General features: G+C 40.1%; 1 protein-coding gene across 1 annotated transcript in view; it reads right to left on the reverse strand.

The window, feature by feature from the left end:
- The window catches only part of man1a1 (mannosidase, alpha, class 1A, member 1), a 160,559-nt gene that overhangs the window by 3,156 nt on the left and 130,929 nt on the right, over positions 1 to 26,474 (reverse strand). The window contains exons 7-11 of the mRNA XM_017692516.2: positions 25,205 to 25,298; positions 15,887 to 16,002; positions 12,281 to 12,500; positions 9,010 to 9,182; positions 5,914 to 6,029 (exon numbers count right to left, since the gene is read on the reverse strand). Coding sequence (XP_017548005.1) covers positions 5,914 to 6,029; positions 9,010 to 9,182; positions 12,281 to 12,500; positions 15,887 to 16,002; positions 25,205 to 25,298 — 719 coding nt within the window. The remainder of the gene's footprint in view (positions 1 to 5,913; positions 6,030 to 9,009; positions 9,183 to 12,280; positions 12,501 to 15,886; positions 16,003 to 25,204; positions 25,299 to 26,474) is intronic.

The following is a 26,474-nucleotide window of genomic DNA, read 5'->3' on the forward strand; positions in this document are numbered from 1 at the left end:
TCACATGATCAACCTCTTTGTCTCCGTCTTATCTGTCTATGCAGCTATCTCTGTCTGCCTGTCTATCCCCATCTACCTGTTGGTTCATCTATTTGTTCGTCTGTCTATCTATCTGTGAGTCTGTAAATAAAACATATTTCTGCCCTTTGTAATTTCAGGGGAAAACTAAATATTTTTAGTAAACTTTAAGGAAACCCCACACCTTCCTTGTGATAAAACAAGCAGGATCCACTCTCTGCGGATCACAGACAGTGAAGTGACAAAAACAAACAAAACCATTTCAGTGTTACTGTGTTCAGGGTCAGAGAACATTGTCCAGTGAAAAAAGAAATAAATCTACATCAAGTTCCAAATAATAAAATCAAAAGCAAACAAAAACAAAAACAAAAAACATTCCATCCATGCCTTTTCATACCAACATGCTCTCAGTCAACCAAGAAACTCTGCCAGCACTGCAGGTCAGGCAGCTGAATAAACATCTCAGAAGTTCTAAACAATTTATGTTTCCTTTGGCTGACAACAGTGTGCCATGTGTATAGGTGTCTAGGGCTGTCACCTGATGAAGTGAGGCTTCAGAAGCAGGACTCACAAATCAACAGTTGAATCGAAAGCAGGCAGCTGTGAGACACTGGGTAAATTTACAGTGTATAAACGGAGGGGCCAGTGCACATTTGACCTCCCAGATGCGATTCTTAGGCTATTTGTATTCCTCTCTCAATTTCCATGTTCCTCTCCCCCTCTTTCCCCCACTCCCTCATTCTCTCCCTCTCCCTGTGGGAATGCTGTGGACCTGCAGTAGTAGGCGGGCGGTGGAGATGAAAGTGTGTGTCTGATCATCCTGCTGGGTCTACGAGTTTTCTCTCAGCAGGAACCTGTTAACCTCGACTCCTCACTGAGCCCACTGAGTCCAACACTGCATCCTTGCTCACACTACACCACAACACAGCGCTCAAGGATGAGGTGAGCAATGGCACGTCATCCACCAGTAAAGAGGGGGAAAAAACCTGTAAAACTGCTACTCCCCCCATTTTCATTCCCTTAGACTAATACTGTAATATGAATAGCTACAGAGCACACCAGCAATTTCAGCCTGTGAGAAAAGCTCACCTCACGTTTATATCTTCATTTCTAAGGTTTATTTTATTGTATCACTGTTATGGCTTTATCATTTTATTAATTTTGTCATTGTTACAACATAATTTTAAAAATTTGATCATTTGATCATTGATATTATAATCAATTAACATGCAATCAATGAAGTCCCTATCTATATCTGTTGATCTATCCATTTTTGTGTTTAACTCTGGTAGTCTGTTCGAGTGTCACTCTATCCATCCATCAATCAATCTATTCGTCCATCCATCCTTCCAGCTATTCGTACTTCCATCCATCCTCCCATCTATTCGTACTTCCATCCATCCTCCCATCTATTCGTACTTCCATCCATTCTCCCATCTATTCGTACTTCCATCCATCCTCCCATCTATTCGTACTTCCATCCATCCTCCCATCTATTCGTCCATCCATCCACCCATCTATGCGTCCATCCATCCACCCATCTATGCGTCCATCCATCCACCCATCTATGCGTCCATCCATCCACCCATCTATGCGTCCATCCATCCATAGCTATATTCAGTGAAAATCCCCCCCTCCCCCCAAAAAAAGCTGTATTGTCTTTATTGTACTACTATATAACAGTCATCTGTGCATTTAGTTTATTTTTTTAAATTAATTGAAAATCATAGAAAAACAGTCAATTCAAATCATGCTGAAACAAAGTTTACTGTTTAAAAAGGTAAATGATGGAGCTAATCTGATCTTTGTGAAGTCAGATTTCTCTCTTTTATTTACTATTCTAAAACTGTAAACCTTCGTGACTATGAACCTGCAGACTCATCCTAGTGTGCTGCAGCTGCAGGGCTTTCTGCTCCACCTCCAGCAGCGGTGCACCAGCAGGTGAGTGTAGACAGATAATGGAAGGTGTAGTGCAGTCTGCTAATGAAAGTGAGCAGATTTAGTGCTTTAATTAGTGATGCAGATAACAGCAGCGTTTTTCATTCTCACTGCTCTCTCCGATTCTAAAATAAAGCTGCTGAGCTCTTTACAGGACTGAGACAGAAATGTGCCCTGAAGCTGAATTTTCTGTGTCCAGCTCCCTCTGTAACTTCTCAAAGAGCTTCAGACAGGAAACGCAGTGAACAGAACAGAGAGGTGGGATGTGGTGGATCGAGCTTTGGACGGCGCTGCAGGCGTGGTGTGTGTGATACTGTGGTTACTGCATTCAGTCAGGAATTCAAACACACCAGGAGCATCTCTCCCAGCCACCAGAAGCCACACACCCACCAATCAGACGCACTCGCTCTACAGATGGATCATTACAGCTTAATGAGTGTTTTTAGACATGAGCTGTTCAGAAAAATGAATGAAGGCTTTTCTGTTTTTTTTTCTGTAGGCCAAAAGCCAGCAGCTGCAATGCTGCAGACATGTGGACATGCAGCTGTGTGCTACGAGAGTAGATGCTGGCCTGGGGATTCTATTTCCATTAGTCTGCAGAGGGGAGGACAGTCGCGAGATGGTAAAGACAGAGTGTCACAGTGCAGAGCAGCATATTAGCTCAGTGTGAGTTAGAGCAAAGTACTGCTCAGCTAACACTGCTAACAGCAGCACTTCTTTCTCACTCTTTACCCAACCAGCATGGGAAAAGACACACACGCACACATACACTTGTTACATGGGCACAGCTATGGGGGGCCTTGGGAAGTCAGGCCCTACCACAATTCTCACTGTTTAAAATGGAGGACACAGTTTCACTGATACGAAGCACCACTCTTATGTAGCATCAAAAGCTACTTGAGTGTAAAAAGCACCCCCTCGTGGAGAACTTTCCTCACTGAGTGAGTGAGTAACAAAGTGACGGCCAAAACTGCAATTATCAAATATTCTATCGAATAGTATAGTACTTCAAATATTCTTAAATTCTGTAAGAATAAGTAATGCTCTAGATATGTGTTTATCCTGGCCTCTATCAGGCAACCCGCCAAAGTTGCAGAGAGCATTTGAACTAGTGACGGACATTCCAGCTCTTTTTACTGAGTCAGATCAATTGGCTCAGCTCTCCAATAAGAGCTGACTCTTCTGGATTTTAGTAGCACTAGTCCTAGGATTTTCAGCTACAGCTACATTGGTGTTGACTAAAAAAAATAAAAAAATACATGTCATTGATGAGCGGTCCAGGAGAACAGAGAAAACCGTGTAAACTCTTACTCAGATTCCTTTTGGATTTCTCAGTCTATGCATGAGCGAAAATAGACCGCAGTACGGTTAAAAAACAAGCAGTGTTTAGCAAAGCATGCTACATGCATGATAGCTTGAAGGATTTAAATATGTTTTTATCTTCTAGGTGAAGATGTTCATATTTTCAGTTAGTGGCATAATACATGAAGCTTGACTTTTTTACATTATGTTTACATCATGTCTACTTCTGGAAGTTTACTGGCTGGTTACAAAGCAGAGATCTGATTATTGTCTCACTCATGTTCTCATTATCTGATTACCAAGCGCATGCAAACGAGTTGACTGGACTACTGACAAAAACACGTTATAAAGTGCTTGTAAATACACCCACTGTTTCCTGTCGGACTGATGAGAACTGATGCACTAAAGCATGTGCCTGTTTGATGAAAGTAAAAGTCCTAGTTATTCAAAGTGCTTTTTCACTTTCTTAACTTTATTGAGTTTATTAAAATTGTAGAATTTTCAAATATTTGTTGGAGCCTTAGGTCAATGTTTACATTGCAGGCTGTCATGGCAAGTTCCAGTTATAAACCAACTCTGCAACAAGGCATGGAACAATGTAAATACAGCATTAACTTGCTGTAATGTTTCTGCAGACTGTGGAAACTAAGCTGAGCTGTGCTCGTTCCTAGTGTAGGCTTCCTAGATAGTAATCTAGTGAGCTGGGCAACTAGCAAAGCATTCGCCCTAGACAAGTACAATAGTGCTGTAAAGTGCAGGGCTCTAGTTACTTGTCCTTTAGTTGAATGCAGGGCCAGTAATTGTGTGTTATGTTTCAAATTTATTTATTTATTTTTGTTATGGTTTGTTTCTCTGGTTACAGAACCTACAATGATGTAGGCACGTGGCTAACTGGTGGTTGTCAGTTTCACCACAGTGATGCAAAGCTTCCTGTCTGGGCCTCCTAACCTGTAACCAGACCAGTCTGTCTCTCAAATATACAGATGTATACATACATTCAACTATGTTCCATCCACTAAAGCACAAACAAAATGTATGAACTCTCTCTCACACATTCTCGAGTGATGAAAAATAGGTGAATTTGGCGTTAAATGCAGTTCACTATAACACAGTTGACTAAAAGTAACATAAATGGGCTAAAAGAGCTAAATAAATAAGAAACAACTAAAGCAGAGTCGTATCAGAGTAATTAAACTGTACAGATGAGCAGGAGCTCCTACCTGCCCAATAACTTTCAACCAATACTGAGGTTTCTCAGAGGAAGAAGCAACAAAGTTGTGTGTTCACTCATGCTGTGCTATGCTCTGCATGCAGCCAATTCCACAAACTGCAGGAGCTCTACATTTCACAAGCACTGGAAACAAGTGGATATTGTCTGTTGTCAGTGAGGAGAGGACTGAGAAGGTCTGTCTTTACATACAGTACAAATGTAAAGGCGGGTGTACACAACATGGATTTCTATATTCTAAATCCTTAAGGTCAATCTTTCACAGAATTCCTTGTCGTTTTGCCATTAGGATGAGCACACTAGATAATACAGCAAAAAAGAGCATACAATCATAGGCAAAATGTTGGGAGTCCCTCATCAAACTACATTTTGTTAATTTTCTAAGTGAAAATAAGTAAATATGGCCCATGCAAACATTACAGCTCGTTTTCTTTTTATCAATATGTTAAACTCAGCAAATTAATAGAAATTGTTTGTTAAAAGTTTCAGAAAATGTGCATATTTAAGTTCCCTGATAAGGATTTGTTAACTTATTATTACATAGAAAATCATCAAAACATCAATTTGATGACTTTGTAACAAGTCACTAGTTTCTAGCACTCAAAATCCCAACTCTTTCCACTATCATGTTACACAAAAAGGCTAAACTGGACTGGGACCTGTTTGTTCTTTTATGCATGTAGTGACGAGCACGCATTTGGGTTGAATTGTATCTCATAGTCATACAGTGCATGCTGTAAAACTGCTGCCAATACCAGGCCCTAGCAGCCATCAGATAATTGCTAAACAAAACAACTAAAAGTCTAATCAGCTATCCAAAATGAAGTTTCAATGTTTCAAGCTCAGAAATGGATCTCATTAAACAGGCTTGAAAATATCAAAAAAGATCATCAAATAATTCCGGAGTTAAATATGAGGGATAAAGATATTCTCTCTCTCAGTACAGTGTCCTCTCTCCCTCTCTCTCTCTCACTCACTCTCTCTCTCACTCACTCTCACTCACTCTCACTCTCTCTCACTCTCTCTCACTCTCACTCTCTCTCACTCTCTCTCACTCTCTCTCACTCTCTCTCACTCTCTCTCACTCTCTCTCACTCTCTCTCACTCTCTCTCACTCTCTCTCTCTGATCGTCTGTGCTCTCAGTCACTTCTGATCAAGCTCCAATCCTAGAAAATCACTTGAGACTGTGAAAATTTGTCGAAAGGAGCAAATCAGGGTTAAGATCAGACTATAAATGGTGTAGTATAGTACCAGCTGAAAATAGCCGTGCAGCTTAGCAGGGTAGAGAAGAATTTGGCTTGGATTTCAGGCACACGGCAAGTTATGAACAGTTAAAAAAAGACAAACAGATTGGGAGACAAAACAAACAGTGAACCATCAGACTGCTCACTGTGGATGTGTGTGGCGTTTACTATGTGAGACTTACTTCAGGGTCTCGGCCAAGTAGAAGCTCTGCTGGACGTCATCATGGTTGGGGCTGCTGGCGTAAACATCTCTGACTCCGCTGTAGCCACCCTCCACCCTACAGTGCTGCTCCAGAGCCTGGAACACAAAACCTTTAATATTATGATCTGAACACAAATGTAGCTCAGAAAATCCCGTCAGAACAAAACTGCCCTTAAGTTAGCTCATAGCATAATGGCACTTACAGCTGTGTTCAAAGTACTGACGTTTGTTGAAACAGGCCTTAATGCAGTCATAGGCATATCAGTGCTTCTCGAAATACTTTTACACCTGGCACAGCCAATCAGAACAGTCTTTTTTTTTCTGGTTAGGATTAATAATTGGATGCATTACAAAATTTGATTCAATTACTTTCATACTTTTTGTCTTCATACTTTTTGACTTTAAGCCTTTAATAGGCTGAGAATTAGGAGCATACTTTGTTCAATATACTGTTCATTGGTTATAATTGGTTATAGATACATTTAACTGGTTAATTCTAGTGTTCAAATATAGATGCAGCTGAAATCACCGCCTTCAGATCAATGCATTTTCAGATCCCTTAATAACCATCCATACATAAATGGGCTATTCAGAGTCAACTCCACATGACAGGAAATAAGGCAGAAGATAATTAACTGAGTGAAGGGGAGAGAGGGCAGAAGGGGGAGAGAGATGGCAGTGGAAGTAAAGGATGGAAATGCTGAACTGAGGAACAATTCCATCATTCTAACACAGAGATGAGCCAGCACATTTTATACACACAGAGAGAGAGAGAGAGAGAGAGAGAGAGAGAGAGAGAGAGAGAGAGAGAGAGAGAGAGAGAGAGAGAGAGAGAGAGAGAGAGAGAGAGAGAGAAGAAGGGTGAGAGAAGAAAGGGTGAGAGGGGGGGCAGAGAAAGGTGAGCATAGGGAAAGAGAAAAATACAGGTAAATAAAAAAGGAGAAAATGGGAGACAGATGGAAAAAATGGGAAGTGGGAGAGGAGGACCAGAGTAACAAATAAGGAAGAGAGGAAGATAAGGGAAGAAAGAACGGGAGAGACAGATACATAAGGTACATGAGGTGGGTGAATTATAGCTCCTACAGCAGTGAGGGTACTGGAGGCAATCTCATGTCATTACTACACAATTACATGCCTGCAAAATCCTGCCAATCTGCATCCAATAGAGCCCTGCAGTACTGGAGGCCAGAGCAGAACCACAAGAGGAACACACTCCGCCTCCAGCACCCTCTTCTGTCCGCCAAACACACGCACACACCACAGCAATAAAGGTTATGGTAAATGGGATATGGTAAAATCTTATTACAGTGTATTATTCCATATCATTCAACATTTAACACTAATTGCTACACATATTTTGTGAGACATTTTTTCAAGCCAAACATTTACTCTCCATCATTAGAGCCAGCTAGAGCAACCTCTGATAACTGTCCTGTGGCTTGTGCTGTTAAGTGAATGGCAAGACTTCTTCCCTATCTAGTGAATTAAAGGTGTACACTTATTTAGTGCACAGAAGTGCCAACTGTTCAAAGCCTTTGCTGCCAACATAGACTTGAACAGAACAATCATTTTTGTCAATAGCTAAAACAGAAAAATGTTCGATACTGATAATTATGGCTCTTATTTTATTGCCCAGGCATTGCTGTATAACTGCGGTGTGATGACGCTTTGCGCACTAGAGCCTGAAGTATTTGCCCATATTATAGTATTAGTATTTTATGAATTTGGGTGATTTGAGAAGTAGACTGTTACTCAAGGCAAACTGTGTGAACTGTATTACATGTGCAAAATAGGAAATGTAACATTATCTAAATATGAATATCAGGTCCTATATTTTAAAGCTATAGGTTACCTTGGCAAGTTCTGTCTGATGAGGAGCAGGCAGTAGCAAGGGAGGAGGACTGCTTTTTCAGATGCGTTTAAGCCAGAGATAACAGTTGTATAGGTGACTCTCTTTTCTCCTTGGTTAAATATGTACCAACGTGTTGGGGTATCATCGAATCATTAATGTTGGTTGCAAAAACACAGGCACTTCTTCTGCTGTGCTGTTGACTGTTGTATCTGTTATGCTTAGACCAGAAATGTAATTACCTGCTTCAGAAACCGTCTCCAGATGGTGCTGGTTGGGCTCAGTCAGAAAATTTTTATTGGTCAGATACAGATTCTAAGTTGGGTGCTTTGGGTTGACCTAGGTTCAAACAGAACTATGTTGGGCTATATGTGGGTTCAGATCACAATTCCTGAAGCTTGCACACACATCCAATATAAAATGTACTTCTGCAATGATGGACAACAAAGAGCCCTACATGGTGAGATATTAGTGCTGGTGTGCTGTGATCATAGTCACAAGGCCGAAGCCTGAATCAATCAGCACCCCACAATGCCAGTGGCAACATTTTATGGTATAGCATGACCTTCGGTGTATTTCCGCACCTATCCGACTGTTTCATTGTCGATAATTATTATTTTTTTAATAACATATTTATTCTAAGATTATGATCATACAAAAACTGATCTACAGTTTACTGAAACTGAAAATCTATATGCAAGTGTAGCATGCACCCATCCCGGCCCTCGTGACAGCTGTGACACAGTGAAGGAGTGAAGGAGGAGGAGCAACAAGCTTTCTTTCTCTCTTAGCTCAGGTGCTGCTTCAAAAAGAACAGAGAGGGAACAAAGAGAGAGAGAGGGTGACGAGCAGCACTAGTAGCAACAGACTGATGAGCTGACTGAAAAGTCTCAATTTGAAGCCATGGAAAAGTGCCAGCTTTGACTTGGTGAGAATTTGTGTTTGTTTGGTGTGAAAAACAAGGAGAAAACAGCTGCTGCAACCTTCAACCATGCCTACAGCATCTTTCTTGAGCCCAGGGCAGCACAGGGCATGCAATAGCAAGCAATTTTAATGTCTAGTACTTTCACTGTAAACAGCTTTAAAGTAAGGGTCATATATCTCTCTGTTCTCCACGTCATGGATTAGTTTATCCTAATCCGTTTTTGTCTAGCTTAACCACGTTGTGATGAAACACCACAGGCTCAAACATAGTATTTGTAGAGTTAATGTTGCTGTAAATCTCACCTGTACGGCTTCCCAGCCCCACTGCCTGTATTTGGGGTCATGAGTGAACCTCCACATGTACATGTAGGTCTCTATGACCTCAGGCCGCAGGATGAAGTATTTTTCATTCTGCCGCGTAGCGATGGCTTCCACGCCGCCGTCGAACCTGAATGCCTCAGGACCAAGCTTCAAATCTGAAAACACACAAACATAAACACTTTAGCACTGCACATTTAGTTCTTTAGGATCTCTCATTTGAAAAACTGGGTGAACACATTTAGTTCTTTAGGAGATATAGCTGATCAGGTCATGGAAGAAACCAAATGAAAACAGAAACAATTCAGAATTTCAGATTTTTCCCCCTCACACACACACTTATCACTATGACCCTCACAATATAAGGTAGAAATTAAGTAAAAGTTGGGCAAAAGGCTTTGAAAACCAAACTGCAAAACTCTGCAGACCGATAACATCTAAATTTGACTTTTTAGACAGGGCTCATGCATTAATTTTCAAAAATGAATGACATCTTTTGTGCACTAGCATTGCCTTCACCACTAATTCAATACAGCACCAACTAGGGTTATTAGGCAAAAAATAGTCATCACTTCAACAGTAATGGCATTCTTTTGAGTACAACTGAAACCTGTGCAAATTTTAATTACAGGAGCTGTTTGACATTGGTAATTATCCCGTTGCCTGCTTTTGACATTCCAGCAAAGATCTAACTGACCATAAATGAAGACATCTACAAAAAAAGTCACAGTTGTGATTCTGCACTTTAACAATGTGATGATACTTTCCAGAAAAAGGTTATGTTGATGAAACTAAGCACCACATGATCACGATGCTGATAAAAGTAGTGAGATCCAGATCTCATTCTAGGTTGTTTTTCTAGCTGAATGAGCCAACAGAGTCTCCACAGTCTCTCAATGAAAGGACGTGCTTCGCTGCTAATCCTGAAATATTTGTGTAACTTAAAACACTTGTGTCTTGTAACTTAAACAAGTGTCTTCAAATCATGCACAAGGAAGCTCTCTCTCATTGCAGCAACGATGGCCTGATCTGCTTTTAATGTCACCTAAATCATCCATTTGTGTCTATATAGTTCAGAAAATGCATTTTTTCAGCCATTACATTCATTTTTCAAAAGATACTTTTTTAAAAAGTTTAGATAGAAGACAATACACTTGCATGAGGTAGATCAAAAGGAAATGAGCAGAAAATAAAATGTTTCCAAAACTGGCCTCCTGATAACCGTGTAAGATCTGGCCGAGCACCAACACTGTCACCACCACATAGACAGCACTTAAAGCTTTCTTCTTCTTTGAGAGAGGAGAAAATCAAGCTGTCATATCGACAACTCAGCAATATGAGCCTAAAAAGATGTGTAGCTGCCAAGAATCCCTTCTCCTCGGTCACAAAAGATGGGGACAATTTTGGTGGTCTACCAAGAAACGTTAAAGCCTCATTTTGTCTATCTTTTAATCATTTTGTAAACTCTTCCCCCCCCACACCATTTATTGTTCTTTAACTTTCTCCTTCCTTGTGCAAGTGGATTATCTAATATGTAATTACCTGAAAAATGAATAACTTGTATTAATATTTATGTAAATATATCAATATTTGATATTGGCTGTTCTCAGGGAAAACCAGGCAGTCCAGAATTTTGCTCTATCGCTGTGCGATGCAAGTTAAGTTGGAGCAAAAAAAATCTAAATCATCTAGTGGTCCCTGAGGACCGTTTTGAGAACCACTTATTTGTTCTCGTCTGGTCTTTTTTGCTAAAAGAGCACCAGGTTCAGTTTTGGTAGACCTTAGCACACCAAGTATAAGTGCACTGTTTACAAATGGACTGAACTTTGTTGTTTTATTTATATATATATATATATATATATATATATATATATATATATATATATATATATATATATATATATATATATATATATATATATATATAAAAATATATAACAAAAAAAAGGATTGTTCTGCACCAAACTAGGTAGGCATGAAAGCACCCTTAGTTTCAATGATGCTTCAGCACAGCACTGAGACTTAGACAGATACAAAAGGAGAGATTAACCTTACCTTTGGTTCTATTTGTTCATAAGGGAATGATAAAATAATGCCAGATTACTGGAGGATTAGGTGCCTCACCTCAGTTGTGTGTCAGTGATGCTGCTTTGGATAAGAACAGCATAGCATGACAAATAATAATAATAAAAAAAGGTTAAAGCTGTGTGTGTTTGAGTATAGTCCTGTTTGTATACGTGTGTGGGTGTAAAAGTGGGTCCAGAGAGTCACAAGGGGAGTCTGGGGGATTTGTGTGAGTGTGTAGAGGGTTAACAGCAGTGGATTTGAGGATAATCTAGCATTAGATGGAGGCTGCAGTGTTGATAGTACAGACAGACACGTCTCCACACTGCAGACAGCATGCACTGCTGCTGACCTTTCGGGGCAGAACACAGTCGGGCCATGGCGCTCAATGTGAAGCTCTTTATCTCTCAGCGCTGTCACACAGCCAGCTATTGATCTGTTAGCTCCCACCAGTAGCTCCATATTGGACTGAGCAGGAGCGCCACTGAAGCCTGCTCGGAACTGACCCTTCATCAGCCACGCTGCACTGACTAGGGCCAAACATTTAACTGCAGCTCATGTTAACCTGTGTCACTAGATCAAGTACTGCACCCTCTGACATGGTTCTCTCAACTACCAAAATCAAAATAATAAAATGAAATACGGTTTGTTATAATTTGATATTTTGTGTCATTTCTTTGAACGGAATATAGAAAAAAGGTAGAGAGAAAATATTAGGTCACACATCACTAGCAAACTGAGGCATGCATTGCACTGCATGCAAAACAAAATACAAATAAAATGAATCTTAAATAAATAAACTAATATGAAATACATTTTTAAATAGAAAACTTTTAAATGTATACCTCCATTTAGCAACAAATTCAATTTCAGTTCAATCAAACTGAATTAAATTATTTAAGTATTTATTTATTTATATCATTTTCAACATTCAGTTTGATTTGGTCCTAGGAAACTGAGGTATGCTGGCTGGTTAAATAAGTAAAATAAATACAATGTATTATAATACAAATAAAATTTTATTTAATTAAATAAAACTGAAAATCGATGGTCCAGCCACTGTCTGGTCTGACCTTTGTATTCTGGGTAGCCCTACTTGACTCTCACGCAGCATAAAACTGGACTCTAAATGCTGATTTGGCCCAATTTCAGCCATTTGCGTAATGTGTGATGATAAATAAGCTGTGCTCACTGGTTCGGGCGTAGGACTCATGGCATGTTCTGGCAATTTCGGCTGCCAGCTCCATCTGGTGACCCGTCTTGTCGTCTGGTGCCCCGTCGGCCCCCAGCGCAATCATTCCTCCCGCGAAGCAAGTCAGGTGACCCATCTTATGTTCCAGAAGACCTCCCTTCCACTCTGCGATGTAGGTTAGACCACCACTGGACTTCCGAATCAGGTTTGTCTCAATGGCCTGGAGATGGGGGATAAAAAGAAACACTGTTAAAGTTAATGAACCAATGCTGGTGCTCTGGTTAAAAGAACGTCTTAGAAATCTGACACAACTTGTTTAAATTGGGATAATTTGCTCGCTTTATTTTAACCATAATAATATACATTTTGTCCAAATGTACCAGTTCAGCCTGTCTTGCTACAACAGAGGCTGGCATACTAGAAGTAACTCTCAACTCTTCTCAGATTAAGCAAATGACTAAGTAATGCAGCTTTACAACCTGTAACTTCACCAAGTTTTACAAGTCTGTGGGTCCTCAGCATCAGCCGTTCAGTACATTGGCGGGGCCCCGAAATATATTGTGTTTGTGTCTGTGTATGAAGGAGTGTCAGAGGACAAAGGAAGTTGTTTATGCAGTGTGATTTGCTGTCCTTGCTCCAGCAGGAGGATATTTCCATCCAAGAGCTCTCTGAGTGATTGAGGCAGAATAGATTGGAATTTTCTGTCGTTTTATGATGCCTCTGGAAATACCTAGCACTGGCACACAGCTGTGACCATGAACTTTGCTGTGTGATCGCTCAGGCTCCGTGCTATTCAGAGTCTGCTTATTACCTGTGAGATCATCCTGCAGCCTTGAAAACACTTTTTCTGATGGACAAATAAGCACAAAGTTCTGCCCACACTGTATGACTAACTCCACTGAGGGTCAGGATGTCAGACACAGATAAAAAATGTCCAGTCGCCTACAGATGAATTGGTTTGATCTAGTGCTGGACGATACATATCTTCTATATTAGTATGCCAGTATTGGTGTGACACCGCGGTATTAGCCTTCAGTAGTGATGAATAGCACTTTTTTCTTTGAAGATAGCTGATGCAAAATGAGAATAAATGGGATGGAATTAACAGAAACCAAAACTCCAATTCTGGGAGGAAACAACAGCCTTTTCTGGCTTTTAAAGTATATAAGATGATTTTTTAAATGCTATTGTACGGTTTACTTAAAAGGTCCCACATCCCACATATTTCTTTTCACTTATTACTTTTTTTCTGTCTACTTATTACATTTGTGTGGTTCTACAATAATAATGCACAATCACATCCATTAAACAGAACACACTTCATACTGGTGCCAGCTCAAAGTGTTTTACAGACAGCTAATAAAGCTTGGGAGCAACATACAAACACTGGATATATTTCATTTAAACATGACCATCCTTTACACAACCTCTCTTTATCCCTTATAGTTAAACAAGCAGTTTTGTGCCTTGATTTATATAAGACAAACGAGCTCTGTCCTGATTGGCGGTCATATTATGAGCTAATTCAAAAATCACTCCCTAGAACTTCAATATAAATGGGTGGGGCTGAACTACTGTACACTAGCCACATTTACATGCAGCTTAATAATGAGGAAATAATTCAACTAATGGCTCAATCGGAATAGAATGTCCATGTATACACCTCATTCGGAATACAATATTGTGGGTAAGCCTGTAAATAATCCAATATAGAAGAATAATAGCTGGATAAACACCTGAATCCGATTACATTTCCAATCGGAATGTGTAAGTACGTTCTGCGCCTGTGCGTTCACGTCACAGCAAAGGTAGAGAACTCCTACCGTTCAACATGGTGGGAGCAGAAACTGGTCTGCAGAGCTCTGCTCTGAGCTTTATAAGACAGCGGTGGGACGGTCATCGAGCTTATGTGTCTCAGAACATGACGACTTCCTCTCGGCCTTCTTTAATAAGTACATGTGAGGTACACTGTTCTGAGTCTGACAACGTTTTAAAGTAATTAAAAACAAGCACGCCAACTGGAAACTCCTCTCACTCTGACTGGACTCACGTGATGTTCGCTGTCATAACGTAACGTTCACTCTAAATCTTTGCATGTAAACATACACAACAGTATAATGTAAAGGAGTTTATTCTTGTGGACACAGAAACCTTATTTTCCATATATATGGACTGTATGGACTGGGGAGTGAATATGTTAAGTACATGAATGTGTTATGTAAAGAATATGATCTAACCAATCTGATATCACAGTGCATCCAGCTATAAAGGCAGCATTGCCACAGTTGCCCTTGTCTTGCTTACTTGGGCTTGGATGTAGATTTACATAAAGCTGCTTTGTGACACTGCCCTTTATAAAAAAGAGCTATAAGCATAAATCTTGGCTTGATAAAAGACTCTGAATGCAACACCAGTGAGAGGTTAGGTAGGATAAGGTTAAGAAATGCACCAGCTGAGAACTGAGAATCATTTCTCACATATCTCTACTGAAATTAAGGCAGCAAAGCACAGTTAATCAAATTATTATTACTAATAAGTATAAAATTAAAATGTAACTATAATCATCCGATATCATCTATCATATAATTCTTACCTCCTTAAAATCTGAATCAGTCACAAAGCCTTAATTTCAGTCAGCGTCTGCTTTTTTTCTACACAAACTATTTCAAGCATGGATGCAGGCGCATTAGACCTTCTGCCCCTTTTCCAGTAAAGTCTTACTCCTTTTGTTGGCTTCTTTAATAAATCTGTTGCACTATTAAGACACGTCAACACTCAGAGCTCTAAGTGGCCTTGATACAGTCTGATGATTTTCTCTATTGGTGCTAATAAGTCAAACAGCTAAAAATAGCGGACTCAAGGACCCATTTAGGGACGCCTGAAATAAACGTGAGGAAACCAGGCCGTGAAAACCGAGGTCATATCTGGGGATTAAGGGTGTAAAGGGTTTGATGAAGAGGCTTCTGTAAAGGCTGCAATGACCAGACCAGGCAGAAGACATGCAGCAGGACCTCTGTGACAACAGCCTACAATAATGTCTCTCGCCTTTGATGATGAGCCACTGGATTACGTGTACATTGGAGGAGGAGGGGGGAGAGAGAGAGAGAGAGAGAGAGAGAGAGAGAGAGAGAGAGAGAGAGAGAGAGAGAGAGAGAGAGAGAGAGAGAGAGAGAGAGAGAGAGAGAGAGAGAGAGAGAGAGAGAGAGAGAGAGAGAGAGAGAGAGAGAGAGAGAGAGAGAGAGAGAGAGAGAACACACACAGTACTTTCTACTCTACTTTTTTATTATAATTTTGTTACTTTCCTTGAAGGCTACCTATAATGGGATTTAATAACACAATAATTTAATGCATAAGCAATGGATAACATTTATAAAGCAGTCCTTGAATATTAACAAGCTATGTGGAACAATCAGAACAGTCCAGATCTGCTCTTCTCTTCAAGGTTAAACAGCACGATGTCTAACGTCATCACTTCCCTCAGTGTGACAGAGTGTAATGTGGTAAACAAATCACATCCTACAACACAACTGACATTTTCACTTCTTGTTTTGTGTTTACTTGAATGCTGTGAGCTCCAGGATGAGTGAGCAGACAGACAGCTTTTACCTTCAGAGCATCGTAGTACAGTTTTTTGCCCTCCTCATCTCTCTTGTCGGACATCAGCCAGGCTTTGAGCAGGTACTCATAGAAACTGTCTCCAAGACCTCCCACCGACACATGATCTGCAGAAAAAAAGGCAGGATGTCAGGAAAGATGTTAGGTGTGCGTGATGCATTGCTTGTTAACTGTTTGGGTGTTTTCACATATAGTTATTCTTAAATTAACCAAACTGAGCTTTGTTAAAGTGAACCTGATAGGGAACCAACCGCAAATGACGTCTTCCGGCGTTCACAATGTAAGTCAACTAGAAAGAAGACTCCTTTCACACCAAGTCAGTGTGCGCAGTGCTTGCAAAGCACTGGGAGAGAAACTACCAGACCTGCCTGCTGCTCTCTTATTGGCTGTGCTGGAACGATTGGCCAAAATACATCGCACAAAACTGGAAAAATGACCCTGTGTGCCTGCTGCAGTGGGTTCTGCTTTCCACCATGCTTTAATATGTCAGGGCTGCTGTCTTGTTGCAGATCACTGACAGGATTTATCCTGAGTAGAACCTTATAAATGATCCTTTGTGGTCTGTTTCCCACTGAAGTGCTGAAGACTGCGGCTGTGTGTCTGGTGAGCCTCGAGGTCTTCACCATAAAGCAAAGCAAAAATTAGACTGGGGCCGTTTTGCTTTCCCAATACACAAACCACTCCAACGACAAAACATACTACAAGCAAAGAGGTGGTCTCAGTTCGGTTTGTTTTTGGGGCTGTTTAGAGGGGTCTGAAATCATCTGGCATGTTTACATACACATAAAAAAACCATGACTCAGCAGTTTGAGTTCACTTCAGACAGTAAAACGCCTAACTGTGCAATACTGTGAATTCTATATTATATTGCAATATAATATAGGCTACAATATGCAAATGGATCCAATGTGCAATGTACAGTGAACTAGTCTACACAAAATCTCCAAAAGCAGATGCCATTTGAGGCCAAGCCTGAACTGTCTTTGACTGAGCTTTCCTAGGCCCTGCCATCAACCCTTCAAGGGTCACATTCCTATTAGGTGTGAAAATCAAAAACCTCGGTATATTAAAATGACAAAAACCTAGAACTAGCATGATTGAATGATTGACGTTTTAGCTGCAGTAAACGCAGAGAACAGCGTACTGCGTTGGTTAAGTGTAAGAACTTAAAAATCATTCAGTAAACAAAGAACAGTGGTTGGGATATAATTAAGATTTGACACATTTATTACAGAGGTGTTATAAATATTGTGTATTAGACATGTCACCAACTTGGTGTCGGATGTCGTTATCCAGCCTATTTCAGCAGAAAATGCTGGATCGGATATCAGAAGGATAAAAGAATGAATGTGATCCGATTGTGTAACAAATCTATTCTCAAACAGCACTTGCACCATGTGATGTGATGTTAGTGATGTGATGTTCTTCCTGTAGGGAAACAGAATGTTTGAGTAGTTAAAGCACGATAACCTACTTTCTGATGCTCTGCTTATATGAAGCACTTCAGTTCTAGTTTTAAAATATACGTTTTTAAGGAAGAAAAATTGGATCAGTTTTGGACCAGTTTTCAATGTCCATATCAGAGAATAAAACCCCTGAGCACTACAAGAATTTAAGTGTTTTAATATACCGTGAGCTACACCACAGTCGTAATATGGATATTTGGGGCACTTTTGTGCATCCCTACTTAGCTAAGAATGCACCTGGAGCAGGACACCACATGGGACTGTCTGGAGTGATGGAGCTGCATTCAACACCTTTGGAGAGAGTTGGAGTGGAACGATGTTCTAACATCTAATGTAAAGGTAATGTAGAGGCTGTTTCTGCAGCAAAGGGGGACAAACACTTAATTCCTTTGATTTGAAAAGAAATAATCAGGTATCAGACTTCAAATTACACCATGCTTTTGCAAAAGCCACATCAAGTGTTAAGTTACAATTCTAGTACACTCTCATTCCAATGGGTGACTAAATGTAATGACAACTTCATCCAACAGAGGCAGGTCATAACAGTTTGTAAAAGACAACTTTAACATAAGCGGTCATAACTGACACTGAAGGCCCATGATTTGGCTTTAGATCCTTCACAATAAATCAGTGAAAAGGGTCAAAGCCCCTTGGCTGATGGATCGTGCCTGTCTGTAAGGGTAACATCAAAGCTGGAAGTGTCAACCTTAACCAGCAACTCTGTGAAATGTATGTGTGTGGATGTAGTATATTCTCTTTGTAGTACAACAAGTTTATGAAGCAATAGAAAAGCTGTGATATTTTGGTGAATGCCCAAAAACTGCAAGTTCTACCCACCAAGCGAAAGCTATTGACCAAAACTGAACAAAACTAGCTGTTTGGTCTGCCTGCTTTCTGTTTATTCGTTCGACTGACCATGGCAGCATTCCCAGGGTGCACACACAACGATAAAGTACATGAGAACGACCACATAAAAGCTGGATAGTGTATTTAGTGAGCTACAGGAACAGCACTGAGTTGTACAGTAGTCTACGCTCACCACCTTTATATGTAGAGACTATCTGAGTCACGCTATTGGGTGGAGTTTGGTGTACCAGGCTGGGAGTGATAGACAGAGGGCAGTGATTTTACTTCTTGTATGGTATACTGTGTAATATACACACACTCTAAAATTATATGATATATGTATATCCCATGTAGACTGCATGAATGTATGTGGTCAGAGGGCTATAGCATTCCATGCTGTCTACCTCACTCTGTGCAAGAGATGAGTATGTAGGCTCTGTAAGCGCTGTCTGTGTGTGTGTGTGTGTGTGTGTGTGTGTGTGTGTGTCATTCTGTCATGCTCATAAATATATACACCTCATTAACCACTGGGCAGTGTTTATGCCACATAGATGTCAGAAGTAATCAGGGAACATGCTTCAATATGAGCCTTAAACGGCCTGTGTTCTACATTTTCTTGTCATTTTCGTTTGTATAACATTTGTGTGGGTTTTATGCACCAAAACAATCACAATTAATTTTTTACATGACTATTTTCAACCACTCTCTATCCCTCAGAGCAAAGCAAGTTGTTAGTTACTGTGCCATTAAGACTGATATATGTAAACAATCTCTGGTCTTGTAGGCTGCTCTGTACAGTGTTTGAATTTTTTTGTAGTAACACTTTATTTGGATGCTCCACTGTACATGTTTTGTAAATGCTCAATCTGACTTTAAGTAACATTCAACTAAATATGTATTACATGTTACTGAACTTCAAGTTCAGGATGAAAGATTTTGTTAAATCTAACCTCAAACCTTAACCTCAAGGCTAAAAAAACCCTAAACCTACACTTACTCCTAACCTGAACCATAACGCTGTTGAAAATCAACTGAATATCAGCAGAAAGTTTCTTCGTGATTGAGGTATCTGTAGAGCATCTATAGAGCATCTATAGGGCATCATCCAAATAAAGTGCAATCTTTTTTATGTCTTCTGTATAGAAAACACTTAAGTTCAGATGAAAACCTAAAACCTCATTCACTCTGGAGCCTCTAGAAGGCTGCACTGATAAATTTTTTTTTTTTTTTTTTTTTTTTTAATACCAGAGTTTTTACAAATCACTGGAAGCTTGATATCTTGGTAAAATATAAACATACACAGAGGCTATATCAATATGATATTGTCTTGTGGACTTTTGGGTGTTTCCTGACTTTTCAGGACAAAATATCTGTAGTAAATTTCAAATTTATTTAAATTTTCAGTTCATGATATCAACACTAAGAGGGGAAAAGGGAAACGATCTACGCTCAAAAGCCTCTTCTACACAGTTATTGATAAAGGAACAGAAAACCAATATAACAGAATGGGCTAAAAATCAAACAAAATAGACCCCATTGAGAGGGAGAGAAGCATCCATCGAGAGAGAGAGAGAGAGAGAGAGAGAGAGAGAGAGAGAGAGAGAGAGAGAGAGAGAGAGAGAGAGAGAGAGAGAGAGAGAGAGAGAGAGAGAGAGAGACTCAGTGCTGTAACAGGCTGTCAGTAGGAACATGGCTACTGCTGTTAGCTCTCTGTGGCTGCTGAAAGACAAAGAGAGCCTCTCAGCACGCCCACACACCCCACTCCGTTTAACACACTCGAGTGTCCACAGCAGCACCGTGAGCCACATGCTGAACATCTACTGGCTACTCCTCACCAACACTCAAGGAAAACAACCAGTCACTTCTGAAGGACGAGAGAGAGAGCGAGAGAGAGCGAGAGAGAGGGAGAGAGAGAGAGAGAGAGAGCGAGAGCGAGAGGGAGAGAGAAAGAGCGAGAGAGAGAGCGAGAGAGAGGAAGAGAGAGGAAGAGAGAGAGGAAGAGAGAGAGGAAGAGAGAGAGCGAGAGAGAGAGCGAGAGGGAGAGAGAGAGGGAGAGAGAGAGAGCGAGAGCGAGAGAGAGCGCGAGAGAGAGAGCGAGAGAGAGCGAGAGAGAGAGCGAGAGAGAGAGCGAGAGAGAGCGAGAGAGAGAGCGAGAGAGAGGAAGAGAGAGAGCGAGAGAGAGGGGGAGAGAGAGGGAGAGGGGAGAGAGAGAGCGAGAGAGAGGGAGAGAGGAGCGAGCGAGCGAGCGAGCGAGCGAGAGAGAGAGAAATAAACAAGTGAGAGAGAGAGAGAGAGAGAGAGAGAGAGAGAGAGAGAGAGAGAGAGAGAGAGAGAGAGAGAGAGAGAGAGAGAGAGAGAGAAATAAACAAGTGAGAGAGAGAGAGAGAGGTAGGAAGATACAGTAGTATGCAAAGTTTGGGTGCCCCTAGTTTAACGTTTTGTTGATTTTCTAAGTAAAAATAAGACATCCTCTACAGAGAACACACTTCTGCACATTTTAAAGGACAATGACTGCTTATTAACTGAATTTAACGTATTGTGCAAAATGTATGGCAGGTTATGCTTGTTGTTTTTTAGTATGTTAAACTCAAAGACTCAGAGAATAAATGTGCACTGAAATTTGCAGAAAGTCAGACAGAAAGACAAAGAAACTAAGATAGAGAGAAAAGATGGAGAGAAAGACAGAAAGATCAAAAGACATAAAGAAGGAGAAAGACACAAAGACAGAAGGAAAGATATAAAGAAAGACAAAAAGACAAAGAAAGAGACAAACATACAGAAAGACAGACAAAAATACAGAAAGAAAGAAAGACGGACAGAAAAATACAGAAAGAAAGAGAGAAAGACAAAAATACAGAAAGAAAGACAAAGACAGACAGAAAGAGGTACCGCTCCTACAGGCCGCAGCTCAAGTCAATGGCCTAACTGACCTGTATGAAATTCGTCCCCTCAGGACAAAAACTGCCTCTTGTGTGAAGCCAGGAGATAGCTGGCTATTTTTAATGCAGGACCACATTATGGGCCTCCTCTCCCTACGGCAAGCGGCCTTCTCATATTATTTTTGTTTATTTCAGCTGAACAAAAGAGCTGGCAAAGAGAGAGAGCAACAAAAGCTTACTCAGACAGAAAACTTCCATTTCATCAAAGCACTGATGCCTCGTCCTGCTCGGAGCTCGACGCCAGAGTTCTGCTTCAAGTCTGCCTGATGGCTCTGCACTGAAGGCCACCAGCAATGATCTGATGTCTCCTTTAGCTCCACAGCCTGAAGCTGATAAAACTGCTGTCTAACTGCAGCAGAGGAGCCCTTAGAGTAGGGCTGAGCGATATGGGCAACAAATCTCATCAGAATGTCATTTGATATGGATGATTATTGATAACCATCACGTCTTAATGAACAACGTCTATGACGAACATACAAAACATGTTTATCATGAATTCAGAGCATACGATGAGTAATTACAAAAAAAATGAATCACTAAAAAACAAAAGCACATTGAGGAACATGATACATTTTAAAATTGTAAACAAATATAGGAATAAACACAAGCTGTTGCAAAAGATGCTATCTTTCTTGGTTGCTATCTCTGCTTGTTCTGAGAGGTTTTCCCTCAAACTGCCTTTTTAACCATACATAATTTACACTCTTAAAGCTACACTATTTAAGGGGATTTGGGGATTTGGAGACCCCTTTGGTGTAAATGTATAAGTCAGGCCTGTGACACAGCCCTATTCAGCCTGCAAAATTATTGAAATTTTCTATTCTTGTTAACCTGTTTTACCCTGAGATGCACTACAGTCCCCAGAATGCTTTGCAACACAATGTGCATTCTGAACCTCTTTCCCCAACAAAAATCTATAAATCAGCGGTTACACAAAAAGAAAAGATGCCTGGTGTCTAGTTCAAGCATATAAATAGGCAGTTAAATAAACAATTTATTTTTATTTAGAATAAGTTCTGAAAAAGTATTCAGTGCCTATAGATATGTTAAACTCAGGGAACAAATGCTCACCAAAATGTGTTGGAAAAATGTCATTGAAATGTTTATTCCCTTAAGAGAATGTTATTTTCATTTAAAAACTCAACAAAACATGTAATTTTACTGTGAAATGTTTGCTTACCACTGTTACCATTTAGCCAACAGGAACACTTGACTAGCCAAACCCCAGCCCCCTGCTTTTTGCTGCTGTAAGTGAATGGCTAGACTTTTTCTCCATCAAGAGAAGCACAAAACTTAATCTAATATCAGAATGGAAAACCTTAATCATTTGATCAAAAACACTTCAAACACAATGACACTCAATGTCATTCATGTTCAGCACCACTTTTGTGAATTCCCTAAAGCTACTTCAGAATTGCACCCCTTTGTGGAGAAACCTGCCCAGCACAAGTGAGTGAGTAACAAGCCAGGTCCATGAGATGCTTCACATCTTCAACAAAAAGATAATGATTATTACCAGAATAATTTTAGTCTCATCGTCCCAGAGGTAATATAGCAGTATTCAAAAAGAGACAGCAGCAGGGTGCCCACTGAAGCCCAATCTCACCCTCACGGAAATAACACTGACAAGTTATTACAGAGTTAGCTAGGGGCCTAAGTGAATCAGAACCGTGACTGAATTACCGGGTGAGTCACTGAGCGGAGGAACTGCAGCGAGGAGCGGTTGCAATTAGTTGTTTACATTGGTGAGCCATTAGCTATGAAAGTACAGCAATAAGGCAATAACGGACATATGCGGGGACTGCATATGACTTGCTACAGCTGGCACAAAGCACAGCTGAGATTCAAACTTCAACCGGCACTGCAGGATGCAACACTGCTCATAAGAAAGACCTTTTCTGCAGATTATTACTGCGTGGGGCTCATTACAACTACAGCACTAACCCATCCTAATAACTAAATAAAAGCAGGGTCTCATCCAACAGATGCAGCTCATCAGACTGCACAATGTAACATAATAGGTCATAACAGACTTTGAAGGCACAGACTTTTGCTTTATCACAATAAATCCCTTCAAAGAGCAAATCGTTCTGTGATAAAAGGAAGACTGTTCAAAGAAAGATTTGGGTCTGAAGCAAATCAACACCAAGCTCAAATATAAGCTGGAAAGTAGAAAATAGGTGTTTTTGAGAAGCATTTTAAGACTGTGATTATCCTGAAGCTCCATAAATAAGCCTTAGACTCATTAATTCATTTGTGAATTCATACAAAAAAAATAAAATAAATAAAAAAAACTCTTTAAAAAGGCCCAGAGCCTCTTCCTAAGTCAATAAGAACAGGCTGTATGGATGTGTGCTCATATGTGTGCAAAACACACTTCACTACAGGCTGACCTGCTACTGCACTCATCTTATTGACCTTTCAGAGGCACCATGTGAGCGCCTCTGGGAGAGGGAGAGGGCGAGAGACACACACACTGCTCTTTAAGTTTATGTTGGCTGCTATGAATTGATGTGAATTTTGTATGGATCTAACGTCGTCAGCACAAAGCACAGAGGAACTACACTGAGAGGCTGTGCACTGTGTACTAACACGGTTTCTTAGTCCAGTAAGAGACCAAGGAGCAGTAAGTGACCTGTGAGGCCAGGATGCTTTCCCATCATTTAATTATGATTATATCAACCTTTTAGTTACAAAAGTTTCTTTAATGACCTGCAGTGTTGCAAAAGTCAAAGACCACCTTTCATTTATTCATTCTTCAGTGAAAACACCCATTAAGTACAAGTTCAGATTGCCATCAAAAAGCTGTTACTGAGTAGGATAGATAGACAGATAGAAATCAAACAAAGAAGTTGCTGGTGTTCTGACTACAAAGAGTCCAGGTCTCAAAATCACTGAATGCGCTTATGTTTTAGGATCATAAAAAGCAAAAAAAATACAACCAACTTCTATGACTGAACTCCCTGCAGATTTCTCGGGAAAACAAAGCAAACAAGAATGGAAAGTGCAATAAACGTGAAGTATGGACACAGTAAATACTGAAAAAATGTGATCTGGTTGACTAAGCTTGTGTGTCATTCTCTGTTAAAGATGTGTTTTCTGCTTTTACCCCTGATGGTATATAAGAAGTAACTTTACCCTTAAGGGCCATTTTGACTGAAATGTAAACAAATGAAGGGTGGACTATGCTTCATGCATTGATTTTCCTTGCTGAATTATTATCCTGGAATAGGACAAGAGAGTATCAGTGCCTGATATATCAGCAGGCCATATATAATTTGTCTATAAATGAGAAACTGTAATTATTATTGGTCTAACTGAAATTATTGCTGAATATAACATATGATTTGGCACCCTATTTTTGTTTTTGGACATATTTACAATCATGTTCTGAGTTAAAATGCAAGGAATTCTTCAATGATTTCAGTAGGTGACGTCTGCCTATTCTGCCAAGTCTGGTTCATTTCATCTCTTAATGTGGCCAAGAACTACATACTCTGACAGAACAGAGCAGCTTGGCTAACATGCAAATTAATCAACCACACACAGTTGTTTTTTTTTTGTTTTTTGTAAATCTCATAACACAGCTGCAACCAAATAAAACACACATACATATATGTACACACACACACACACACACACACACACACACACACACACAAGAACAGGTGTAAAAGTATCTCGAGAAGCACTGATATTCCTATGACTGCATTAAGGCCTGTTTCGCCAAACATCAGTACTTTGAACACAGCTGTAAGTGCCATTATGCTATAAGTTAATTAAAATGATTTGGTTTTGTAGCCTTTATAGAAAAAGCTGTTGGTTTGTTCTTTTTCTAGCTTGGAAAACAAAGAAGTCCATTTTATTTATTTCATTTTTTTGATTGATGTTGCATTGGGAGAAATTATAATTGGTGCATCAAGACAGAGAATGAACTGTTACACCATTAACTCTAATGTAAAAGCTCTATACCATGTCCAAGCCAGGAGCCATTAAAGTGCCTAGTTCAATATGAAAGTCTGAGATAGCGTGAGAAAAAAAAATTAAGTCAGACTTACGTTGTCCCCACTGTCCACTATTGGGGTTCAGATAGTTGGGGTACAGCCCTTGTGGCTTGTCCAAGCGATTCAGCACCTTTCGGATGTTCATGACCTGTAAAAAAAAGACAAAAAGAAGCTTCCAGTTTAATAGATGCCACGGCTCAGTGCTTTAGCTCCAGTGAAAGGTGCAGTAAACTTAGAACTTGCTTGAAATGCAAGAGATGTTTTCTGGTGGAGATTGCAGTCATCAATCTATAGAGTCCAGGTCACTTTCACAGTTAAGTACAGCCTCATTCAGGGTTTTGTAATGGTATCATCTATCAGCGTCTGCACTGGAGCAGGTCAGGCCTGGTCCTGGATGAGGCTAGGGACTGTGTTCTGGGCTTTGGGAGGACGTCAGCAAAGAGAGCACCAGAGTGATGGTTTATCTAAAGAGCAGTGACCCGGAACAACTGCAGAAACTGAATATTCCCATTGATCTATAACTATGAGCTGTACTATCACAGCTTTCACAGTGTGTCTACTTAAAAAGACTGTTCTGAAAAATCTAATACACACCGTTTTCTGCCTTTCTGCAAATGCAGTTGATCAACCAAGAAGAGGTTCAGCATTTGAGATCTGCTTCTTTAGTTTCAAGGACTGTGTAAATTGCATGTCTTAATTACCACAAAAAAAGGAATTGTGAAATTGTATCAAGTTACTAAGTGATCTCAAATAGGCTGTCTCACATGACACTGTATCAACATACATGGACAGAAGTACATTATCTTTCAAAAAAAACTACTAAAAGCCATCTAGAAGGACTTTTGTGCATACTTATGTCACACATTGTCATAAACCACAAGCTTCCACTACTTGCTAGCTACATTAGCTCTGTACATCCACAGCAGACCATACATATCTTTGCGAGCAATGTCCCAATTTGGCCCAATGCAGAGACTCCCAAACCCCCCAACGGCCCACAAGATTTTGCCAACCAGATAATTTAGAGTGCAAATAAATATAATACAAATCATCAATACTACCTACCAATTTTACTTGATTTTATAATTGCCAAATAAATACTAACAAATAACTGAACCGAACATTTTCTAACTCACCTAATGTTTTATCTGATGTGTGGCAGCTACCAAATGACACATCCTGAAGAAATGTTGCAAAAGGAGGTCTGGCTTGGTTCAACAGGTTTTAATACAAATTTGACTCCAATTTGACAACATTGCTGTGCACCTTAAGAAGCCCATTTAATGCTATAATTTAAACTTTTTGTGAGGTGCAAAGAATATAT

This window comes from Pygocentrus nattereri, chromosome 4 (assembly GCF_015220715.1).
Source record: "Pygocentrus nattereri isolate fPygNat1 chromosome 4, fPygNat1.pri, whole genome shotgun sequence".
In the NCBI taxonomy this organism is placed as follows: Eukaryota; Metazoa; Chordata; class Actinopteri; order Characiformes; family Serrasalmidae; genus Pygocentrus; species Pygocentrus nattereri.